The 17,816-nt window shown below is 46.7% G+C and overlaps 1 protein-coding gene across 6 annotated transcripts in view; it reads left to right on the forward strand.

Moving 5' to 3' along the window:
- The window catches only part of cc2d2a (coiled-coil and C2 domain containing 2A), a 317,140-nt gene that overhangs the window by 212,630 nt on the left and 86,694 nt on the right, over positions 1 to 17,816 (forward strand). For 5 of the 6 annotated variants that reach the window (XM_085966208.1, XM_085966216.1, XM_085966224.1 and 2 more), the window contains one exon: positions 5,522 to 5,698. The exons of the other annotated variant lie outside the window; for it this stretch is intronic. In XM_085966208.1, the coding sequence (XP_085822334.1) occupies positions 5,522 to 5,698 (177 nt within the window). The remainder of the gene's footprint in view (positions 1 to 5,521; positions 5,699 to 17,816) is intronic. 6 annotated transcript variants of the gene reach the window in all.

Genomic DNA, 17,816 nt, shown 5'->3' on the forward strand with positions numbered 1-17,816 from the left:
AGTGGCCCTAGAAATAGTAGATGCATTGCTGGTCATCTTTCAGAACTCGATAGACTCTGGAACAGTACCCATGGATTGGAGGGTAGCTAATGTTACCCCACTATTCAAAAAAGGTGGTAGAGAAAAAGCGGGGAATTATAGACCGGTAAGCCTGACATCAGTAGTGGGGAAAATGCTGGAGTCCATTATAAAAGATGTAATAGCAGAGCACTTGGAAAGCAGCGACAGGATCGGACAAAGTCAACATGGATTTACAAAAGGTAAATCGTGCTTGACTAATCTACTGGAATTTTTTGAGGATGCAACTGGTAAAATAGATAAGGGAGAACCAGTGGATGTGGAGTATTTGGACTTTCAGAAGGCTTTCGATAAGGTCCCGCATAAGAGATTAGCGTGCAAAATTAAGGCACATGGATTGGGGGCAAGGTATTGACTTGGATAGAGAACTGGTTAGCGGATAGAAAGCAGAGAGTTGGAATAAACGGGTCATTTTCCGAGTGGCAGGCAGTGACCAGTGGGGTACCGCAAGGATCGGTCCTAGGACCCCAGCTGTTCACAATATACATTAATGATCTGGACGAGGGAATTGGATGTAATATCTCCAAATTTGCAGACGACACAAAGCTGGGTGGGAGGGTATGCTGTGAGGAGGATGTCGTGAAACTCCAGTACGATTTGGACAGGTTGGGTGATTGGGCAGAAACATGGCAAATGCACTATAATGTGGATAAATGTGAGGTTATCCACTTTGGTGGCAAAAACAGGAAGGCAAATTATTATTTGAATGGCAATAGATTGGGAGAAGGGGAAGTGCAAAGAGACCTGGGTGTTCTTGTGCACCAATCGCTGAAGGTAAGCGTGCAGGTGCAGCAGGCGATTAAGAAGGCAAATATTATGTTGGCCTTCGTAGCAAGAGGGTTCGAGTACAGGAACAAGGATGTCTTGCTACAGTTGTACAGGGCCTTGGTGAGACTGCACCTTGAGTATTGTGTGCAGTTTTGGTCACCTTATCTGAGGAAGGGTGTTCTTGCCATGGAAGGAGTGCAGCGAAGATTCACCAGGCTGATACCTGGGATGGCAGTATTGACGTATGAGGAGAGATTGTGTCGATTGGGCTTATACTCACTGGAGTTTAGAAGATTGAGAGGGGATCGCATCGAAACCTATAAAATTCTGTCAGGCCTGGACAGACTAGATGCAGGAAGGATGTTTCCGATGGCCGGGGAGTCCAGAACCAGGGATCATAGTATAAGGATAAGGGGTAAGCCATTTAGGACTGAAATGAGGAGGAATTTCTTCACCCAGAGAGTGGTGAACCTGTGGAATTCTCTGCTACAGAGGGCGGTGGAGGCCAGTTCATTAAATATATTCAAGAAGGAGTTGGATATATTTCTTAAGGCTAAAGGGATCAAGGTATATGGGGAGAAAGCAGGGGCAGGGTACTGAATTTGGATGATCAGCCATGATCTCATTGAATGGCGGAGCAGGCTCGAAGGGCCGAATGGCCTACTCCTGCTCCTATCTTCTATGTTTCCCCCTAAATGTTGTTAACTTGGCATTCAGCTATTTTTGGAAATTCCCCCTGGAGGCACTTTCCAGAGGACTGGGTAGAAATCCTTTTTAATCACATTGATTATCTGCTTCCCAATTATTATCTTGTCCCCTTTTGTTGGAGGTGGCTTATGGTGAGGTACAGCACACAGGAGTCAGATGCCATCAGGTACTTTGCCAGCACTGGGAACACAACTGACCTGACCTATGTGACCCTGGGCTTTGGGTGTATTAGCCAGGATTCCCACTCCTGATGATGCTGATAAATACGTATGTATGTAGCCCGATTTTAATCTTGCCCACCCGGCAGGAAGGGGGTGGGCAGGTGGCTAAAATGGCAGTTGAGCGTTTCCCCCTGCATTACAAACACATTTGCGCCCTTCGCCATTTTAGCCCCGCTATTTTTAATCACAAGAATGGTGCCCACCGTAGGTAGGCAAGTGCCTCATCAAGTATTGAAATGTTAGGGTCCGATTATGTCATTAGGACCCCGATGCGATTTTTACTCTAATTCGTGCAAATCGCACTCCGTGCCGGACTATTTATAATGTTACCAATGCTGCCCAAACTGAGAATGAGTAACTCAGCACATTTTTAGTTTAGTTGTGTAAACTAATATTTTATCATTTAGATTATACACCTCATTTTATTATTTTTTTTCAAATTTATTAAAGTCACTTATTTTTTAAATTCCCTGAATGGTAGCTAAAATATTTGAACCTTGGCATGCCCAGGCATTCTGGGGGCTGCAAAGTGGGGCAATCCCCAATTTTGCTGATGAATGTAGTAAGAAACCTCTGACCCTGTACAGCTAGATAGATGAGCCGAGTCATACGAATATATGAAAATGACTGGCAGAAAAAGTCCAGCTGGTCCATCAAGCCTGCACCATGCTGATGATGGCTGGAGAGCATCATGACTCGAAACTGCCCCCTTCTCTCCTCTCTCCCCACCGCCCCACCCACCCAGCCATAAGATCTCCAGGGAGAGTCTAAAAAAAAAACCTGAAAAACCCAGGGCCTATATGATGCGATCTCTGCCCCAGTCAAGAACTGGTCCAGCTCCCTCTTGAAGGCAGAGAGTCAGCACATACCACACCAGCCGCCAACACATTCCAGAGGCTCACTACTCTCTGGTTAAAGAAGAACAACATAACATCCAGTCTATTTCTACTTTTGTGTAGTTTAAATGCATAACCCCTCATCCTTCCCACTCTATCAAACTGGAATAATCGAATCTATCAATAGATAGCTATTCAACCCTCTCATTCTAAGTTGCTGCGTTGCTCTATAGTAAATAGGTCCAGCTTTTTAAGCCTAATGTTCTTTAAGCTAGGAATCATTCTTATATTTCCTGAACCTTTTCCAAAACCACTATATCACCCTCCATGTGAGGGTACCTAAACTGGGTGCAGTACTCCAGATGCAGTCTAATCAGCGACCTGTGTAATGACAGAATGGTGTACTTTGATTTGTGCTGGAAGTCCACTCATGGAGGACTGAGCTGGCCCTGCAGAACTTGACTACCTGCTCTGATAACTAACTTTGTGATGTTAAAGAAAAAAATAAAGCTACTGGTACGCACAAAGTGAAAAGGAGCAAGCAGTGGTGAGGCTGGGGGAGAGAGAAAAGTGCAAAAAAACTGGCAAATACTCCAACATGAAAGTTATTTTATAATTGCGTAATTTTTTTAAATTACAGGTTTTTCAATGTGATTTTTTTTCTCTTCCTGGAGAGTAAATTTTAAGTATCGAACTCCTATGCTTTGATTATGTATCCATGTGATGTCTACAAACCCTAAAATTAATACTGGTCATGTGTTTCAATTGTTGCTTATAGTTAAGTTAATTTACATTTAAAAATACATGGGGCCAAATTTTGCTGTAGCAGGACATCTAACAACATCTGCCATTAGTTAGATTTGCCGCTGCACCCTTCAGCTCAAAACATTTTTGCCCGCTAAGTTGCTGAAAGTCCGAACTGATAACGGCACAGCGAGGGGAAGCAGGACATCTGGGACTTTGAGTGAACAGGGAAACCAACAGGGTATCTCCTTAACCAATGAGATTTAAGGATTAGGAAATAAACAGCGGAAGGACTGAGGAGGAGGGTGAATTAAAGGGGAAGAAGTCAATGTCAAATCAGGTACAGATAGAGAAAACAAAAGCTTGGATTAAGAGAGAAAAAAATTGACAGAAAGGAAAAGGAAAAACCTTTTTTTAATTGGATATTTTAAAAATCTCCAACAATAATTTATACCTGAAGGAGTGAGATTCCACGCTTATAATAGTTAATTTTCAGTACCAGAGAGATTAATTGGCAGTAATTAATAATTAACACATTGTTAGAAGAGTACTTACACTTGTAATTACAAGACTTCAGTTTCTGTGGCGAGTTTAGTTTGTATCTACCTCGCAAATAAAGCAACTTCACGACATTCAATGCATGCCGATGGTGAGGCAGACGGTGAAATGCCCTAAAGGCAGAGCGGCGCAACTTGGACAGCAACTTTTGGATATTGGCATTTAACCGCGCATCTGCTTTTTCCCTGAAGTTGCCGTACCATTTATGCATAAATAATGGCGAACGCTACATATTTTATGTAAATATGTTACCAACGTTCAATATGTCACCGTTATTTTGACAGCAAAACTGGCCCAATATGTTAGTTTGGCTTAGTTGGATAGCATTCATGACTCTGACTCAGAAGTTCATGGGTTCAAATCCTACTCCAGGACTTAAGCACATGTAAATAGGTTATTGCTTCAGTGCAGTCTTGGAGGAGTGTGGGTGCTGCCCTTCAGATGAGATGTTAAACCCAGGTCCCATCTGCTTCTACCGGTTCAGGTGGACTCTAAAAATCCCTAGGCACAATTCAAAGAAGAGCAGGAATTTTTCCCAGTGTCTTCGCTAACATTCTTTCCTCAAGTAACCGCAACAAATAGATAAATTGATCATTCATTTCATTGCTATTTGTTGGGTCTTGCTGTGCAATTTGCCTACAGACCAAAGGGGTGATTTTCATTCAGAAGTGGAGAAGGAGGCGGGACTACAACTTTTGTGGTTGTAGTCCCGCCTCCATTGAGATGCGGCCAATCCACGCGATTTTAACTTGATTGACTTTGTTGAGCCCGCCCAGCAGGCTCAGCAGGCCAATTAAGGGCCACCCGGCAACAGGTGACGTCACAGACTGAAATTTCATCTGTCAAGACGTTTTGACAGATGAAATATCAGTGTTTCACAGCTGTTTAAAGCTATCAAACACTGACAGTCTTACTTCTAACCTGAGTCCTTCTACACAGACTCGGTTAGAAATCTCACTGGCACAGAAAGCTGCAGGCTGTCACTTTTGACAGTTCGCAGCCATTCTGCTTTCTGTGCCGGTGAGATGATGGACTCCGGAAACCTAGAGGAAGGAAGGCTTAAAAGGTAAGTACAGGTAATTTAAACTTCTTTACACACTTACCTTTGCACGCATGCACCCATCACTCACCTGAACACTGACATCTCGACCCCTCCAAGTCCTTCAACCCGATGGCCCGACTCCTCTAACTTGGCGTGGTTTGGAGCCGTCGGGAATCCCACACTTCAAGCTTTAAAATAGGGATTAGGCTAAAAACTGCCTGTTAACAGGCAGTTAATTGGCACTAATCCCTCCCCGCCTGGGGTCGGCGGGTCCCAGTGTGGGGCAGGCACCCGCCTCCTTTGAAACTTACATGGAGGCGGGTTGGGGGCGGGATGGTGTCAGGACCCCCGAATTCGGGACTTTAACCCCCCTCACGCCTCCAATCTCGACTCCACGGGTCAATGAAAATCGACCCCCAAGAGCCACTCCCACTTCAAACCCCACTATTTCTTTATTTGAACCAACCCAAATCCATACCTGGTCCCTTTTTTACTTTTAGATTTGTCTTAACAGTGGAGCAGTTTTGGCAGAGTTGGCAATTTGTTTTAAATGATCTGTTTTACAGATTGATGGCACCTTCAGGATTAATACACCCGCAGTCCTTCTGGGATACAGCAAAGAGCGCAATCTAGCCAGTGAGAGAGGATGGGAGGCGGTTCGGAGCCTAAGTGAAGGCTCTTATTTGTCCCTCTTCATTACTGTTGAACCACATCTTGTACCTGGAGAATCTGTAAATGAAAAGGTAAAGTACATTCTTGCTTTAAAACATAAGAGCAGAAGAAATAGGAGCAGGAGTAGGTCATACGGCCCCTCGAGCCTGCTCCGCCATTTCATAAGATCATGGCTGATCTTCTACCTCAATTCCACTTTCTTGCACTATCCCCATATCCCTTGATTCCCGTACTATCCAAAAATCTATCGATCTCTATCTTGAATACTCAACAACTGAGCCTCCACAGCCCTCTGAGGTTGAGAATTCCAATTTTAACGCCCTCTGAGTGAAGAAATTTCTCCTCATCTCGGTCCTAAATGACCTGCCCCTTATTCTGAGACTGTGACCCCTGTTTTTAGACTCCCCAGCCAGGGGAAACATCCTCCCTGCATCTACCCTGTCAAATCCTGTAAGAATTTTGTTTGTTTCAATGAGATCAACTCTCATTCTTCTAAACTCTAGAGAATATAGGCCTAGTCTACTCAATCTCTCCTCATAGGACAATCCCCCCATCCCAGGAACCAGTCTGGTGAAACTTTGTTGCAAGTATATCCTTCCTTAGGTAAGGAGACCAAAACAGTTCACAATTCTCCAGGTGTGGTCTCACCAAGGCCCTATATAATTTCAGTAAGACGTCTTTAGTCTTATACTCAAATAAAGGCCAACATACCATTTGCTTTCCAACTTGCTTGCTGTACCTGCATGTTAACTTTCAGTGATTCGTGCACAAGGACACCCAAGTCCCTCTGAACACCAACATTTCCCAATATCTCACCATTTAAAAAATAACTTTGCTTTTCTATTTTTCCTACCAAAGTGGATAACTTCACATTTCTCCACATTATATTCCATTTGCTATGCTCTTGCCCACTCACTTAGCCTGTCTATATCCCATTGAAGCCTCCTTGCATCCTCCTCACAACTTACATTCCCACCCAGCTTTGTATCATCAGCAAATTTGGATATATTACATTTGGTCCACCTCATCCAAATCATTGATATAGATTGTGAATAGCTGGGGCCCAAGCACTGATCCTTGCGGTACCCCACTAGTTACAGCCTGCCAACCCGAAAATGACCCGTTTATTCCTACTCTCTGTTTTCTGTCTATTAATGAATCCACAATCCATGCTTGTATATTACCCCCAATCCCATGAGCCCTAACTTTGTTTAATAACCTCTTGTGTGGCACCTTATCGAATGCCTTCTGAAAATCCAAATACACCACATCCATTGGTTCCCCCTTTTTTATTCTGCAAGTTACAACCTCAAAAACAGATTTGTCAAACATAATTTCCCTTTCATAAATCCGTGTTGACTCTGCCCAATCCTATTATTATTTTCTAAGTGCCCTGTTACCACGTCCTTAATAATAGATTTTAGCATTTTCCCTACTACTGATGTCAGGCTAACTGGTCTGTAGTTCCCCGTTTTTTCCCTTCCTTTCTTAAATAGTGGGGTTAGATTTGCTACCTTCCAATCCACGGGAACCATTTTAGAATCTACAGAATTTTGAAACATGACAACCAATGCATCCACTATCTCTATAGCCAACTCTTTCAAAGCCCTAGGATGTAGGGCATCAGGTCCAGGGGATTTATCGGCTTTCAGTCCCATTTCTCCAGTACAATTTTTTTTACTAAAACTAATTTCTTTCAGTTCTTCATTCTCACAAGACCCTTGGTTCTCCACTATTTCTGGGAAGTTTTTTGTGTCGTCTTTCGTGAAGACAGACACTTAGGCCCCGATTTTATTACTGGAGGCGGGTTGATTGCGGGTCAGCTGGTTTCCGGCTTCCAGTCTCGCCCCCAGCTGCTTCCGCTCCACAGACGTGATTTTGCCTTGATTGACCTTGTTAAGACCACCCTGCGGGCTTGCTGGCCAATTAACAGGAAGCGGGTCAGATGACCTCATTTGATAAAGTGTCATCTGCTGGTTTTCTTCAAGGGACCACGCACAATTTTATTTTGACAGTTGATTTCTCAGTGTTTGACAGCATTGAGGTGCTGAAAACACTGACGATCACTGCACAAAGATGACCTCTTACACCCAGGCTCTCCAATGACTCCCTCCATAGGCTGGAATAGATGGCAGCTGCAGGTAAGGTAACAGAAGCAATCTGTCACTGGTGAGAGCAGTTCTGCCAATAAGGTGGCACTGGACATGTATTTAAAAACTTGTAAGCTAAAGAAATCTGTAAATGTATTAAAAATGCAGTAACCAACATTTTCTTTCCTCTGAGACTCATTATGTACAACATTGGATCCTTCACACCACTTCTGCAGCTGTCATCAATCCAGAAACATTACGTAAAACTCAACATGCCACATTTACCTGGCGTGGTGTCCGGATGTCGGGAAACATGAGCCAGAAGTGGTAAAATCCAAAAATAGGCTGACAGCTACTGGCAAGTACCTGTTAATAGGCAGGTAATTGCCTTTGATCTGCTTCCCACCGCTAAGTGTCAGGTCCATTCGTAAATCGGGGACACGACACTTGGGAAAGCTGTTTGGAGGCGGGTTGACGGCGGGATCGGAACCCGCCGTCAATCAAAATGAATTTAACCCATGACCTGCCTCCAAATCCGCCCTCTGAGTTCCGGCAAAATCGTGGCCAAAGTATTTGTTTAATTTCTCTGCCATTTCCTTATTCCCCATTATAATTTCTCCTGTCTCAGCCTGTGCGGGACCCACATTTATTTTCACTAACCTTTTCCTTTTTACATACCGATAGAAGCTTTCATAGTCTGTTTTTATGTCTCTCGCTAGTTTACTATCATTCTATTTTCCCTTTCTTTATCAATTTCCTAGTCATCCTTTGCTGAATTCTAAATTCCTGTCGGGGGTGGCGTGTGCCCAGTCAGCTCTGCCCTTGACTGTCCCTGAGCGGTTCGAATCGCTCCCACACCCCCTGGGTTCTAGACACCGGACTTATGTACAGGCAGCGATACAGAAAAATGAGTAGACAACTGGTTCGATGCAAGAAAACCGTAATTTTTCTTAAAGGCAAAACAAAATCACAATACTGAGAATTACTAGGATAATTACAGGCATATAAAAACAATACACTTATTTGGGAATGGGGAACACACGGCACATCGAGGGAACAAACAGCTGCAGCTACTTGTAGACCGCATTGCGGCGCTCGAGCTGCGGGTGGATGAATTTTGGAGCATGCGCGATGCTGAGAGGGTCGTGGATAGCACGTTTAGCGAGTTGTTCATGCCTCAGGGTAGGGCAGCACAGGGGGTGACCATCAGGCGGAGCAACAAAGACAGGCAGGTAGTGCAGGGAACCCCTGTGGACATCCCCCTTTCAAACAGGTATACCAAGTTGGATACTGTTGAGGGGGATGACTCACCAGGGGAAGGCAGCAGCAGCCAGCTTCCTGGCACCAGGGACGCTTCTGCTGCTCAGGAAGGGAGGAAAAAGAGTGGGAGAGCAATAGTGGTAGGGGATTCTATCGTAAGGGGAACAGATAGGCGTTTCTGTGGCCGCAAACGTGACTCCAGGATGGTTTGTTGCCTCCCTGGGGCCAGGGTCAGGGATGTCACTGAGCGGCTACAGGGCATTCTTAAGGGGGAGGGTGAGCAGGCAGAGGTCGTGGTCCACATTGGGACCAACGACATAGGTAGGAAGGGGGATGAGGTCCTGCATCAAGAATTTAGGGAGCTAGGTAACAGATTAAAGAGCAGGACCTCAAAGGTTGTAATCTCTGGATTACTCCCAGTGCCACGTGCTAGTGAGTATAGGAATGGGAGGATAGAGCAGATGAATGCATGGCTAAAGAGTTGGTGTAGGGGGGAGGGTTTTACTTTCCTGGATCACTGGGCCTGCTTCTGGGAAAGGTGGGACTTGTACAAGTCGGACGGGTTGCACCTGAACCAGAGCGGGACAAATATCCTTGCGGGGAGGTTTGCTAGCACTGTTGGGGGGGGTTTAAACTAACTTGGCAGGGGGATGGGATACAGAGGGGAGCTGAAATAGGGGGTGATGTGCTGCCAATTATAGAGAAAAAAACAAGTCAGCTTGGTAGACAGGGCAAATATATAAGGGCAAGGCTGGATGGCATCTATTTTAATGCAAAGAGTCTTGCAAGTAAGGTGGATGAACTGAAGGTGTTGATAAACACATGGGAGTATGATATTGTTGCTATCACGGAGACATGGTTGAGGGAGGGGCAAGACTGGCAGCTCAATATTCCGGGGTACAGAATCTTCAGGCGAGACAGAGGGAGAGGTATAAGAGGAGGGGGTGTCGCAATATTAATTAAGGAGTCAATTACTGCAGTAAGGAGGGATGATATATTAGCAGGTTCCTCTAACGAGGCCATATGGGTGGAGCTTAAAAACAAAAAGGGGGCAAGCACTTTGCTGGGAGTGTACTATAGGCCTCCAAACAGTCAGGGGGAGATAGAGGAACAGATATGTAGGCAAATCTCAGAGGAATGTGTAAATAATAGGGTAATAATAATGGGGGATTTCAACTTCCCCAATATTAACTGGGATAGTCAGAGTGTGAAAGGCTCAGAGGGTGTAGAATTCTTAAAGTGCATCCAGGAGAGCTTTTTGAGCCAGCATGTAGAAAGTCCTACAAGAGAGGGGGCGGTACTGGACCTAATTCTAGGGAATGTGGCTGGCCAAGTGGAAAAAGTGCTAGTAGGTGAGCACTTTGGTGACAGTGACCATAATATGGTAAGATTTAAGGTGGTCATGGAAAAGGACAGGGATGGGCCGGAAATAAAGGTTCTAAATTGGGGGAAGGCCGATTTTAATAGGATAAGGCAGGATCTGGCCAAAATGGACTGGGATCAGCTACTTGTAGGAAAATCCGCATCAGAGCAATGGGAGGCTTTCAGAAGGGAGATTGGGATCATACAATGGCAACATGTTCCCGTAAAGGTCAAGGGTGGTTCCAAAAACCACAGGGAACCTTGGATGTCAAGGGATATACGAGAATGGATTAGGAAAAAAAGGAGGGCTTTTGGCAGATACAAAAGGCTAAAGACGGAGGAAGCCCGAGAGGAGTACAAAAAGTGCAGGGGGATACTTAAAAAAGAAATTAGGAGATCAAGGAGGGGCCATGAAATAACACTGGCGAGCAAAATAAAGGAAAATCCGAAGATGTTTTATAAGTATATTAAGGGTAAGAGGATAACTAGGGAAAAAATAGGGCCCATTAGGGACAAAAGTGGCAATCTGTGTGTGGAGCCGGAAGATGTAGGAGGGGTTCTAAATGAATTTTTTGCATCTGTTTTCACTATGGAGAAGGACGATGTAGACATAGAAATAGGGCGGGGGGACTGTGATATGCTCGAACATATTCACATCGAGAGGGAGGAGGTATTGGCGGTTTTAGCTGGCCTAAAAATGGATAAATCCCCAGGCCCGGATGAAATGTATCCCAGGCTGCTGTGTGAGGCAAAGGAAGAGATTGCGGGGGTTCTAACACATATATTCAGGACCTCTCTGGCCACAGGGGATGTGCCAGAGGACTGGAGAACCGCTAATGTAGTACCATTATTCAAGAAGGGAAGTAGGGAAAAACCGGGGAACTACAGGCCAGTGAGCCTAACATCAGTGGTAGGAAAATTATTGGAAAAAATTCTGAGGGACAAAATTTGTCTCCACTTGGAGAGGCAAGGATTAATCAGGGATAGTCAACATGGCTTTGTCAAGGGAAGATCATGTCTGACTAATTTGATTGAATTTTTTGAGGGGGTGACTAGGTGTGTGGATGAGGGTAACGCAGTGGATGTGGTATATATGGATTTCAATAAGGCCTTCGATAAAGTCCCGCATAGGAGACTGGTCAAGAAGGTAAGAGCCCATGGGATCCAGGGTGCCTTGGCGTGTTGGATCCTAAACTGGCTGAGTGGCAGGAGGCAGAGGGTGATGGTCGAAGGTTGCTTTTGTGACTGGAAGCCTGTGTCCAGTGGGGTACCTCAGGGATCGGTGCTGGGTCCCTTGTTGTTTGTGATCTACATAAATGATTTGGATGAGAATGTAAAAGGTATGATCAGTAAGTTCGCAGATGACACGAAAATTGGTGGGGTGGTAAATTGCGAGGAGGAAAGCCTCAGGCTACAGGACGATATAAACGGGTTGGTCAGATGGGCGGAAAAGTGGCAAATGGAATTTAACCCTGAAAAGTGCGAGGTGATGCATTTTGGACGGACAAATAAGGCAAGGGAATACACAATGAGTGGTAGGACCCTAGGAAGTACAGAGGGTCAGAGGGACCTTGGTGTACATGTACATAGATCCCTGAAGGCAGCCGAACAGGTAGATAAGGTGGTTAAAAAGGCATATGGGATACTTGCCTTCATTAGCCGAGGCATAGAATATAAGAGCAGGGAGGTTATGATGGAGCTGTACAAAACGCTGGTGAGGCCACAGCTGGAGTACTGTGTGCAGTTCTGGTCGCCTCACTATAGGAAGGATGTGATTGCTTTGGAGAGGGTGCAGAGAAGATTCACCAGGATGTTACCTGGGATGGAGCACCTCAGCTATGAAGAGAGGCTGGACAGGCTGGGGTTGTTTTCCTTGGAGCAAAGAAGGCTGAGGGGGGACCTGATTGAGGTGTACAAAATGATGAGGGGCATAGATAGGGTAGATAAAGAGGAACTTTTCCCCTTAGTAGGGGGGTCAATAACAAGGGGGCATAGATTCAGGGTAAGGGGCAGGAGATTTAGAGGGGATTTGAGGAGGAACTTCTTCACCCAGAGGGTGGTTGGAATGTGGAACTCAATGCCTGAAAGGGTGGTAGAGGCAGGAACCCTCACAACATTCAAGAAGCATTTGGATGAGCACTTGAAATGCCATTGCATACAAGGCTATGGACCAAATGCTGGAAAATGGGATTAGACTGGACAGGGATGGATGGGTGGCGCAGACACGATGGGCCGAAGGGCCTCTTTCTGTGCTGTAAAACTCTATGACTCTATTAGCCGAGGCATTGAATATAAGAGCAAGGAGGTTATGATGGAACTGTATAAAACACTGGTTCGGCCACAGCTGGAATACTGTGTGCAGTTCTGGTCGCCACACTACAGGAAGGATGTGATCGCGTTGGAGAGGGTGCAGAGGAGGTTCACCAGGATGTTACCGGGGCTGGAGCGCTTCAGCTATGAAGAGAGACTGGGCAGATTGGGTTTGTTTTCCTTGGAGCAGAGGAGGCTGAGGGGGGGACATGATTGAGGTGTACAAAATTATGAGGGGCATAGATAGGATGGATGCTGAGGAGCTTTTTCCCTTAGTAGAGGGGTCAATAACTAGGGGGCATAGATTCAAGGTAAAGGGCGGGAGGTTTAGAGGGGATTTGAGGAAGAACTTTTTCACCCAGAGGGTGGTTGGAGTCTGGAACTCACTGCCTGAAAGGGTTGTAGAGGCAGGAACCCTCACAACATTTAAGAAGCATTTGGATGAGCACTTGAAATGCCATAGCATACAAGGCTACGGACCAAATGCTGGAATATGGGATTAGATCAGACAGGGCTTGATGGCCGGCGCGGACGCGATGGGCCGAAGGGCCTCTATCCGTGCTGTATAACTCTATGGCTCTATGACTCTATGACATTAAAATCCCCTTATCCTTATCCCACCCCCAATACCTAACTAGATTAAGCTATGAGGGGCCAGGGATTCATGCTCACCAATTTCGAAACCTGTTGATTTAACTGGTTGTGGGTTTTTGGGGTTCACTCTTGCTGTCCTTTGGGGTGCGTCATTGCCACGTGGTCACAGGGCACGGCGATGGAGTTGTTTGTGCGAAGCACCCTCCTTTTCCTCCGTTAACGTTTTTGTTGAGTACTTTGCCGCGATGGGTCTTCTTCTTCTTCTGGCGGTTTGGTCGCCGACGGTTTTATTATGGTTGGGGCTCGGTTGGCGGTTTATATTGTCAATATGCTTTTACTACCCATGCTTCGAACGCCAACTTATTCATCAAACGCCAGCTTATAACTAGGCCGTTTGTCCCCCAACGCGTCTTTCCGCTCCCCTTCTCTGCCTTCACCGGTTTACAGTTCTCGTCTTGTCTCGTCTGCCCGTTCGTGGCCCCGTATGTCCTGTGCGTCTTTGAATCGGGTCTCGTTCTCCTCCCGCGTTCGGCCCTCGGTGTAGTAATGGGCGTCCTTGGTGTTGAGCGGCGCGGGGAGGGAGAAGACAGCCCACGACGAGGCCAGGGCAAGAGCGAAGAGCAAGCGGCCAGAGCAAGAGAGTCAAGAGCCCTTGGCTACCGGTGGGCCTATAATTATACCCGGTTCTTCATCCCTTATCTGCGCGCCAAATCAGGTCTGTCCTTTGTCTAACTTTTGGCGGGCTCGTCCAAAGTGATTACGGTTATCCACTTTAACGGCTTTTGGGGCGGTTGTCTCCTGGTTTAATATCCTGGCTGTTTGTTATTTATAAAATTTAATTGTCCTTATCCTGGCTAGATGGCTACTGTGAGCTGTTACCGATTATGTATGCAGAAACTTAATGGCCTCAAGATTAGGCCCATCCTGGCTTGATCTGTTCCAAGGTGAGGAATGCATATTCTGTGTTTACCTAGCTGTCTGGCTTCACAAAGTCACAGATTCATGCATGTTAGGCTTCGTTTCAGGTTTTGAAAATGCCTGCCTTTTGCAGGGCCTTGCTTTTAAAATCCTGTACTTTTAGTCACGAGGTTGCAGAAGCCATTTTGGGTACCCTTTTTAATAACTTGTCCATGCAGGGTCCCTTTATCCATAACTTTTGGGGAATGTGGGAATTTTGAGAACCCTACACTCCACCTGTTGATACTAAACTCGCTTTAAGCATCATCCTGACAAGGTGAGCAAAATTGCCGACCCTCCATAGTCAATCTCCCCTTGTAATTACCTATCTGTGATCCCACGGCACATGCATTTCCCATTCTGTAAAAATGTAGTGTACATAAGCATACATAGACAGATTACTGGCGTTTACACACATCCAAGCATGGAGGGGATCCAACACCCCTGCCCCACTTGGTGCACATACATCTTTATAAAAAATAACAAATTGAAAAAGTCTTTATTAAAATAACAAAAAGAACACAAAAAAACAACAATCTTTAGTCAGAAACACAAACAAAAAAATTCAAACAGGTATATCTCCCTCCACCTTAACATAATGTCCCTTCCAGGTCCTTTGGTTTCGGAATTCTAGTATTTGGCCTTTTCCCTTGCACTGAGTGCACACTAGGTACAATACTATTCCCAGCTGGCAAACCACGAGGATGTGGGAAGCCAGTCTAATCCACGAAGGGACCTCTATGTTCTCAAAAATGTCCCACCAGGGCGGAACCACAATATCCAATATCTTGGCCCCTATCTCTACTGTCTTCTGCTCTAGAGTGTAGAAATGTTTCTGTGAGACTATTACTGCTTTGAGTATTTTGGTAAGGTGTTCTGGGAGAGGGGGGATTTCGTAGCCAAAATGTGCCGCATACTTTTGTAGGTTGGTGAAATTCTCTTTTACAATGAGGTGAACAGTGGAGGGTTCAGGAATGGGGACAATCCGTTCCTGGGCCACTTGAACTTCTGCCTCGGGTTTAAAGCAGAAACTGCTGTCCATGGTGGTAGTGGGGCGCACCTGTGGTGACACAATATGTCCCACCTATATATGCTACCTGTGGGGGAACATGGTCTTGTGCCATTACCTCCATGGTACAGTTTATAGGTTTTGCTCCAGCAGCTCTAAACCCGCACTGTGGTTTTGAATAGACGTTCAAGTGCTGGGGACACAGTATTATGTGTGCTCCCCGGCTCCGGCACCCCAAGAGGTCAGTACCTGTCATAGCGTGCTCCCACTTTATGACGTAAGGTGGGACCGCTGTGAAACGGATGTGTGCACCCCCTTGAATGACTCCAATGTTCTCTACCCTGTATACCGGCGCAGGCCGGGCTGTCCCACCCATGACCAGCATCCTTACTACTATACCCATGATCGTATGGTTAGAGCGCCCACAATCTACTGGGACAGGGTAGGCCTCAGAAGCTAGCTGGAGTTGGCACGGGCTTAATGCATTCTCAAACGGATGGAGGGCTGCGAGGTGCTTGTTGCTGATCCAGGAGGGGACTAAACCCTGTTTTAAATCCTCCAGATTACTGCGGCCCTCGCCCAGCACCCACGCCCCGTACAGCACGCACACCTCGTTCTGCACAGCCTGATCTGAAGCTTTTCTGTCCTCTCTTATGAGGGCATTTACGGTCTTTGCGTGCTTCTCCAGCTCAGCTATGATTTCTTTTAAATGGACCGTCATGGCCTGGTCCTCATGTAACTCTGAGCCTACTATCTTGTTTTCACCCATTAGGATTTTCTTTAATTGTGTTTTTAAACCGTTTATCTGTGTCTGCAATTCTATGTCATCCAAGCTGTTGATGACAGAGGACCCTGTGTTAAATGCAGTAAAAACATCATTCCAGGCTCCCCTTCTTTGCCTCCCCGTGTTACCAAAAAACTCATTGTGTGTGGTGTACAGTTCTGTTTTGTCTACATTGGCAAAATCGAACTCGTAAAATTTCCTAAACATCTCTTTTAACAGGGCCTGGTATAGCTGTTCTGTCTCTTTGGGGCACCACTCCAGTAAGTGTACCTCGGTGATGTGTAAAATCATGGAGGCTACCGCGTAGTGTACCCCCTGGTATAGCACCAGATCCGTAGGCACTAGTACCAGCCCATTCCCTGGTCCCTTGGTGGTCGCAGGGCACCCCTCCCTGTGTGTCCTTGCTGCCTGGGTCATCGGCAGGGGCTTTCGGGGGCGGGTCACAAGCTCAGTGGCATTCACTGGGATCGGGGAGTATGGGACCGCGCACGCCTTCAGGCTGGAATCCCACTTCACCCCCTCCCCGGCGTCTTGCTACTGCCAGTGGAAACTACAGACATAAATCCCCTGATCCGATTCCCACCACTTGTCCCAGCACACAATTAATCCCCCGTGAGTCCCTGTAATCGTCCGATGGGTATTGTTCCCCAACCGTTCCCACTCGACTGCAGGGTTTCCTATATCCTTGCTCAGCTTTCTGAGCCACCACCACCTATCCAAAGGAATCTGTCCCTTGCATGTTAAGCATACATGTTTCCCTACGGTGACGCTGACCCTTGTGGCAACAACCTGTACCCTGGGGCACAGGAGGGAGGCCTCCCTGTACGTGAACTCGGTCTGGCTGGAGCACTGAGTCGAATTGGACTCCAGCCACCCTGGCCACCTTCCCTCGTGGAAGTAGACGGCGAGCGCCTCCACATCCCATTCGCCGCTTCCGTCGGTCACTATCGGTGCTCTATCTCCTGAGCACCCATAGATGTGGGATTCCTCCACGTCACCTCACTTTCCAATGCTCATTCCTATCGGGGCGAGTAGGAGTATGCCCCCCTTCATCCTGAAATCCTCTCCTGCAAAGCGACACAAGAACATACAGCCAGGTCCCGAGGAGATTCTCTGGCTTGGGTGAAGCATAGTCGAGTCTTGTGACCTCGACTCAATATAAACACTTTTAACAATACTACTACTTATTTAAAACTACGCATCACCTTGTTTAAACTTAAACCAAACACCCAAACTTAATAATACCAAACTTAAATTACCTAAGCTATGTACATCCGCCGCCCGTCTCCGGGCAGCCAGCCTAATTCCTGTTTGGGCTGCGGCACACCGCTCCCTTCGGTGTGGCCGCACTGTCCTGTACTTTCGGTCTCTCACCACCTGTGGCTGCTGGCTGGGGACCTCTGCCCTCAGACCGATCCCTCACTCGAGAGGCTGCCCTTTTTAAATGGGGAGCCGGTGACCAAGGTTTCCTTGGCTGGGGCGTCCGTGGGGACCTTCTAGGGACTTTGGCGGGTGGGGGTTTTCTGGCTGGTGGGCCTTTATCCCGAGCCACTGCCCCCTCCGGTGCGGTCTGTGGACTTACCACTACCGCTGGGTGGGGATCTTCTTCCTCAGGCTTTACCTCTCCTGAATCTGGGCTAGGGGCAGGTAACTCTTTGCAGCCTGGTGCTACAGGCTGAGGGTCTCCGCCCCCAGGTCCCAAATCTGGGTCCGGGACGGGGTCTTCGCCCTCGGGTCCCTCCTCCTCTAAACCTGGGTATGGGGTGGGGTCTTCGCCCTCGGGTCGCTCCTCATCTGGATCCCAGAAGAGTGGGGGGGTATCC

Source organism: Somniosus microcephalus, chromosome 2, assembly GCF_052327205.1.
Source record: "Somniosus microcephalus isolate GS21.2 chromosome 2, FLI_Smic_1.0, whole genome shotgun sequence".
Lineage (NCBI taxonomy): Eukaryota > Metazoa > Chordata > Chondrichthyes > Squaliformes > Somniosidae > Somniosus > Somniosus microcephalus.